General features: G+C 40.3%; 1 protein-coding gene across 3 annotated transcripts in view; it reads right to left on the bottom strand.

The window, feature by feature from the left end:
* Positions 1-557: 557 nt before the first annotated feature.
* The window catches only part of CEP112 (centrosomal protein 112), a 171343-nt gene continuing 164743 nt past the window's right edge, over positions 558-7157 (bottom strand). For 2 of the 3 annotated variants that reach the window (XM_026861138.1, XM_026861139.1), the window contains 3 exons: positions 4569-4670; positions 2024-2088; positions 559-959 (listed from right to left, as the gene is read on the bottom strand). In XM_026861138.1, the coding sequence (XP_026716939.1) occupies positions 956-959; positions 2024-2088; positions 4569-4670 (171 nt within the window). In that variant the 3' untranslated portion in view covers positions 559-955. Of the gene's footprint in view, positions 960-2023; positions 2089-4568; positions 4671-7157 lie in introns of all 3 variants that reach the window. The other variant, XM_026861140.1, reaches the window with a different exon arrangement.

Below are 7157 nucleotides of genomic sequence, written 5' to 3'. Positions count from 1 at the left end.
TTACAGATTACGAATGTACTAATGTACACTCTGGCTCATGGATGGCCAAGAGATAAGGAAGCCGCTTTATGCCTGGGAGGCAGAGACAGCCACAAGGACGACTCCCTCGCTGAGTCCTTTCAGGTTTCCACTACTGCTCAAACCTCACCCCTGCAAACCCTCAAGAATCTGTTTGGATTTATCAGGGTCATCCAAGAGAGCCTGCACGTGCCCTCCCCAGAATCAAGGCCGTATTGGTTACAACTCTTTTTCAGTAATGCTCCCGAACTGTGTCATCAGTAGAGGATGAAGGACTTTCCTGTGACCAACCCCAACGATAGATATAACTGGCAAAGATGGCTGCATTTATCATCGCGGTGTTTTCATTCTCACTCCAAGATTTTTCCTTGAAACACAGCATGGAAACATTTCCCCAGTTAACAAAGCCATACAAAACTCTCATAGGCTCTGTGGCTACTTAGGTGAGTGAGATGCCCAGGCAGGACAATAATGTCAAAACAAAATAGTACAAAATAATAATATTTTAATATTACGTAAACACATGGACACAAAACAATGTCAAAATATGTTAAAATATCTTGGACAATAATAATAATAATAATAGAAAATGGGATTTTCTCCATGTATAAAAGTGAAAAGAATGGTACTGGGAAGTAATAACAAAAATATTAGTTGAGGAAACTCTACTCGCTCGGTAAGCAAGCTCAGCATGGAGTCAAACATACAGTATATTGAAAGCATAAGTCTGTAATAAGATAATGATAAAAGAATAATGGAAGGAAGATACAACTAAAAACATGCCGGCACAGGTAATGGATGTGTTTTCATGAACTTCAGTATATTTTATGTGCTAAAACAGCCACCGATCTTTGCATTGTAATTTACAAGAGCCAAATCTTCAAACCTATTCAAAGCAGTCCCTTTGGCAACCGAAGGAATCCAACAGCTCCAGCAGCTACCTGAAAATGAAGAGATTCTCATTAATTCCATCTTAGCTGCTCCAAGTCCCCCACCGGGAGAGGAGCTGCCCTGGGCAGAGCCGGCCCTGCCCCTGCCCTTCCTCTCCCTCGGGACTTGGCCGGGGCTCCGTCCACCCACAGTGTTTTGGTCACTGGTGGCCTGGCCTGATCTAATGGTACGTGGTTATTCATCTTCTTAAACAGCTCTTTTCCTAACTGTGAGACACTAATTCAGAATGAGCACGAGACAAAATGCATCCCTTGGTAACGCTACTGCTGCTGTTGGAGAGAGTCCAGACACTACATTACAGCTTTATATTTATCTAACAAAGTTACCTACGCTGGACATACTACCAAGGATCTACGACATTTTCAGTTTCCAATTAGCTTTAGCTAACTGTCGTTAAAGACCAGTTTAGGATTAATATTTTCAGACAACTTTCACGCTGCTAGCGTTTTCATAAATGTTTAAATAACTTACACATTTTTACAAGCACGCGTATTTATTTGCAGAAACGCATCATGTGAGATATGCAAGTATCATCCAAGTTTGTAAATATAAAAACGATGGAGTGGTTTTCCTAGGAAGTTTCCTTTTACTCACCTCTCCCTGTGAATCACTTACTCTAAAGGCACAGCAAGGCTTTTTATTGCTGCAGCACTTGCCATAATTTATATTGGAGGGTGTAAATGTCTGAAAAAAAAGCTCAGGCTCATGAAGATCCGGTACTTTGAAGATGTGATCTGTAATATTACACATTGCATCATTGTTTTCTATCTTAAAAGGAGGTGGCATCACCGCAGAGCTGCAGCTGTGCGCCGAGCCACTGTCTCATCATGAACGTCGAGGCAAAGCCCAGACTTGTAATGCACCTGCAAGTTCTCTAATCTTGCTCTAATAGTACTGACTAAGCACTGGGAAAATTCTCAGATGCTTGTTTACTGAAAATAAGGATCTTTTAAAACGGCAACCATATTTGAGTGTTTTAATTAAGCCGTAAAACTTCAATAACTGGGATCCACAGGTGTGAAATGGTACAAATTGATCAAAGATAATCCCATACCTTCTGGCATGGTAGGCGTCCAGCTCTTCCTGGAGGACAGAGACTCTCTTCTGCAGAATATTTACCTGTAAAATAGAACCCACATGACAATGGTGTACAAAATTCTAATTAATAAATCTGCACTCATTTCATAAAAGGTGTTTTTCTGGTCCATCCTGCCTAAATAAAATGCAGGAACACTTTAGCTGCGTACTAGAATTAATACTTGACAGAAGGCTGTTAGCACGGCTTCCCGGGCCCTGCTCCAGCTGCACAGGATCTACTCCTTTAGGAACAGAGTCAAAACAGTTTTTAAACTCAGCTGGGGGTACCGTAGGGGTTATGCAAGGGTTTGGGAGCTCCAGCTCTACTCTCAACTCCCATATGATGCCCGTGCTCTGATCCCTACGCCTTTGCTCCCGTGATGATGGTACTCACCTGTTCTTCGAGTGTATGAAAATTAACGTTTATTAATATACTGGGGCCACTTTTGGGTGACTCACCAAGAGCAGACAATTGGGCAGCGTACTTTATATTTAGCAACATTTTTACAAAACTTTGCCCAAGCCTCAAGTATTTTCTTTTTTTTTTTTTTTTTTTTTTTTCCCCCCCCTGTTTATTTTTATCGATGCTCGGTGCTTTTACTCAGCCTATCCTCTTCATCCTCCTCCAACAATAAATAATCCTGACAGGTGCAGAGATTCCACTGCCCTTCTTGTCTGATGTTTTCGAACAGGAATTTCAACAATTTTCAAAGCCCGGGACACCTGTGCTTCAGAAGGAGCCCTGCTCACCGAGTGGTCTGCGACGACAGCGTACCGCTGGAAATACAGCCAGCAGCTATGTATTTCTGGGATAGCACCCAGGTTTTAATGTGTATAGTTACTTTTACTCTTTTGAAATGCTGCTGCTGCTGCTTACAGAAGCCCTGCAGGTGGATATCAGATTCTACTTTTTTTTTTTTTTTTAACTCATTAAAAGGTGTGGGATTCTTATATTAGCTCCAGAGTAACGCTTCCTACCAGAGAGTGCTAATAGTCAATGGCATTTTAAAAATAAATTTTTGTTATCAATTGGAAATAGATTTCCCCAGTAGATCCCTAACTCTTTGTTTCCCACAACTATTAAGTGAGGAGGAGCATCACTGCCCTTAGGTATCCCCTTGATACGTAAGCAGAGTGTTTACAACCACAGTGTTGACGTTGTGTCACCACTGGCACACAGGAATACGAAAGTTTGCCCTATGAAAATTTCCTACTTCTATCAGAGGCTCACTTTGCCAGGGCAAATGTCTCATGACTAGCAAGAAATGCTACAAAATAACCTTTATGCATTGTAAAGAGCAAAAGAAAAGGGAAGAAAACCCCAAATACATTAAATTACCAACCATCCCCATAGAGATTGCATAATCTAGTTGGAACTAGATGATCTTTAAGGTTCCTTCCAACTCAAACCATTCTGTCATTCTATAAGAAAGAGAAATGGAGAGATCGTAGACCTATAATAGCTTGAAAAACGGTCCTGAAAATTGGTATAAGGCATGAGCTGGTATCAAGCCTGAACTTGCATGAGGTGTCCTCAGGGCTTTTGCTCTTCCCAGAGCCCACGGGCGGCTCTGAGTCACCAGCACTGCCCTGTCCTTCTCTCATTTCTTTCCTTCAGCCCAGGACAGATCCCAGTCCTTCCCAACATGTTTAAATGCACAGTCCTGCCTTGGGCCACATGCCAACACTGGCAGTGTTTGCTTTGGATTACCATTATTCCACTTCTACGACCACCCCTCTTTATTGCTATTTATCCTTTCTCACGTGAGTTCAGGCAATGATGACATTTTGTTTTCTTCCAGCTCCTAAAATACTGAATAGGAAAGCATCAAATCACTTCTGCAGGAACCGTGTACAAGAAACACAGCCAACTCATTAGCAGTTCCCGATTTACAATAACATTTTGATATTTCTATTAGCCAATTTAATAGTCTATTTCACAGAAATAATATTGATTCTTCATTACACTGGATGAGCTAGTGTTTTGCAACATTAAAGTGTTACAGAAATCTGTTAGAGCCTCTTTATATAGGAAAACGTAGAAATAACACAAAGATCATTTGGACTAATAACTTAAAAAAAAATATCCCATTTGCTTTATTATATAGGCTGGAAAGAAAACAAAATTATCTCTAATTCTCTTCTGCACCCTTTACATGCAACCTTTAAACAATTCCTTCAGGAGAAACAGGGTAAGGAAGATGAGAGATAATTGTGTGCTGTATTTGAAAGGTTGAGAAAGAAAGGCTAATACTGGATACAGCACAATTTCTACTTTCAACTGACAACTGAAGCAAGATCTGGGATCAAAAGATACAGTATGATAGTTCTCAAGGTGAGGAAACTGGAGGAGAAAAGCCTCGTGAAAGATGACTGAGTGAGAAGCATATGAGTGCTGCCATAATTTGGTTTTGAGAGTTATTCAGTATTTTGGGGCAAATTTTAGACAGTCATAATTTCTTGTCTGGAAGAGATAGTTTTTATCCAATCCAAAAAGCTGAAGATGAATAATAAGAATTTACCTGAGATTTTAAAGATGAAATGGTGTCTTCAAGTTCCTGTCTCAAAGATGCTGGCATCAGACCTTTGAGTGCGGTTTCATATTCTTGTCGTATATGGGTCATCTGTAACAGAACAAAAAGAAATTTATATATAGACGGCTACTCTTGGAAGCTGGGGAGTAACTTTTTTGCTTCTTTTGCCCAAATTAGAGTTCAAGTAAAGGCAGAATTGTGATATCAAGGGAAAGGGAAGGAGAGCGAAGAAAGATCAGCAAAGACCTGTAAGAGCAAAAGAGGTAAAAAAGAGGAAGAAAGAAAAACATAAGAATAAACAATGTATGGAGAGGAGGAAAAAAAATAATGAAAAGGAAACGGTAAGACATTTGTTGGGACATGGTCTGAAGAAGCAATCACCATTCCTAAATACATCTCAACAGAGCGTTTATAGATACAATTTGCAAATTGATAGTCAGAAGTTTTCTCTTTGTCTCTGGTGGGATCTGAACCAGGTCGGTAGAATGATACTTGCCCTTTACTCCCTTAGACAAGGTGAATTACTCTTCCCGCGATTGTTTTTTACAAAATTTCTAAACTTCTACGTGCTTCTAAGGTTTGTTTTTTTTTTTTTTTAAATTCATCATGCCACTGTTTTGCATTGCATTTTGTGTCTTTCTCAACTTCATTGAGGCTACGGGACTTTCAACAAATAGTTTGAACACCATAGACATGTTCCAAGATCAGATGTTCACACCAAAACGATTACATCTAAAGGAGGACATTTTTACTCCATAACCTTATTCAACAGATGCTGAGTAAAGAGTAGTTACAACGTAGTGTAATAGGAGGAGAGATCAGCTGGAAGGATTGTGCTTCATCTCTCTCTGGTGTAGCTGTATTTGCTGAATCTTGACCCAGGAGAAGGACGGGGAGTCTGCCTCAGCTCTGCCCAGAGTCGCCCAGGACTGCTGGCACGCTTCGCTGCTTGGCTGAATCAGGGCCTCACATCTGTACTTAACTTCCAATAGGATTAACTGCTTAATTCAAATTAAGCAAGTACTTAGGTGTTTTTCTGGATTAGCAGCTGAATATGTAAATAAAGGATAAAAGAGACTCAATATCAGATTAACTTATAAAATATCTTTAAACTTTCAAATTGAATCTATTTTTCCTATGATTTACACACCAACACCATCTTGTGCTAATTTTGTTTTAGTTATCAAATTGCTTAAATCTACCATTGCAACCACAAATCAAAACCTCAGTCTTACATCAGAAGAAGCCACGAGTTACAACTTCCAGCTCCCAGCTTGCAAGGAGAGCACGCGCTTCCACACGTGAGAACCAAACACAAAGTTCACTTCGAGATGTGCCAACTACCATCTTACGGCAAAAACAGGTCATGCCAAAGTATGCATTATGCATAATACCATTACCAATACAAAAGGAATAAAACAATCTGATGAAACTTTAGGAAAATTCTGTCTGTGAGTCATTCCAACATGCAGGAGAAATCTCCAAATCTCTATGCAAATCGTCAATTAGAGGCTTTCCTTGTGAACTGCAAGTGATGCCACTATGCAAATCTAAAGAAAAAAAAAAAAACAAACCAACAAACGGTGAGACAGGAACCTTGTTTGAACTCTGTTTGTGTATAAGCCAGTGATCAAAATTTATGTTTTTGAAAGTTACTCCAATAAATTTATGCTACTATTTCTATAAAGGCTTACAAAGTTATGCATAGGTGCTTTGCCAGGATAAATATTTTCTGAGCCAACAGCTCATTTGGGTGGGGACCTTGATAGAGCAGAAACATATATTTCAGTTAATCCAACATGTTACATTTGTTCTTGGTGAGATGGGAGCAGAAACAGGCAGCTAGAACAGCCAAATGCTTTTCTTTCCTAAATTCTGAATAAAAAAAAAAAGATCTATTTCACGAGTAGGAGGATCTGGATCACCTTGCCAATATGTGGGGGTGACCCAACCAGCACAGACCCTCCATCGCAGGGGCCTGACTTGCACTCCAGCTCAGCATTTCCAGGCCATGGAGATGTCAGGAGCTGAGCCTGGACTGACACAACTCCCCACACCAGGATCTACCCATGCCGACAGAGCATCGAGGACTCTCACCAGCGTCCTCGGGTGCCAGGCATGCAGCAAGAGCCCCTTATTTACATTTTTCCTAGAGGAAAGCCCAAAAAGAGTTTCATTGCGTAAGTAGACGCAACGAAAATTTTAATACAGCTCTGCGAGTGAAATAATAATGTTCCAGTTGCGCAAGGGTCTTCTTTCAACCAGGTCACTGCTTTTAATAGTTTGATCTGAACGTGGCCTCTAAATACGTGTTTTCACAAAGCTGTTAACGTTTGCTATTAGCTCTGCAAAGCGGCGAGGGGATTGTTCCCTTTTGACAAAGGTGCTTCTTGGGAAGTCGTAAGAAATACGTACTGTGCTTTAAAGTATGGATGCATATTACTGGGCCAGCTGAAAATGGAGAAGGAAAATGAGAAACAAGCCCCGGTAGCTGAAGCATTGCTTGGGGCTGATTTCTTACTCTATTTCACAGTGAAGATATACACTTTTTTTTTTTTTTTTTTTTTTTTTTTCCCC

Source organism: Athene cunicularia (genome assembly GCF_003259725.1).
Source record: "Athene cunicularia isolate RWA chromosome 18 unlocalized genomic scaffold, athCun1 chr18_part1, whole genome shotgun sequence".
NCBI lineage: Eukaryota > Metazoa > Chordata > Aves > Strigiformes > Strigidae > Athene > Athene cunicularia.
Note: the sequence above shows the minus strand (reverse complement) of the source record. Positions and strands in the feature narration are given on the sequence as shown.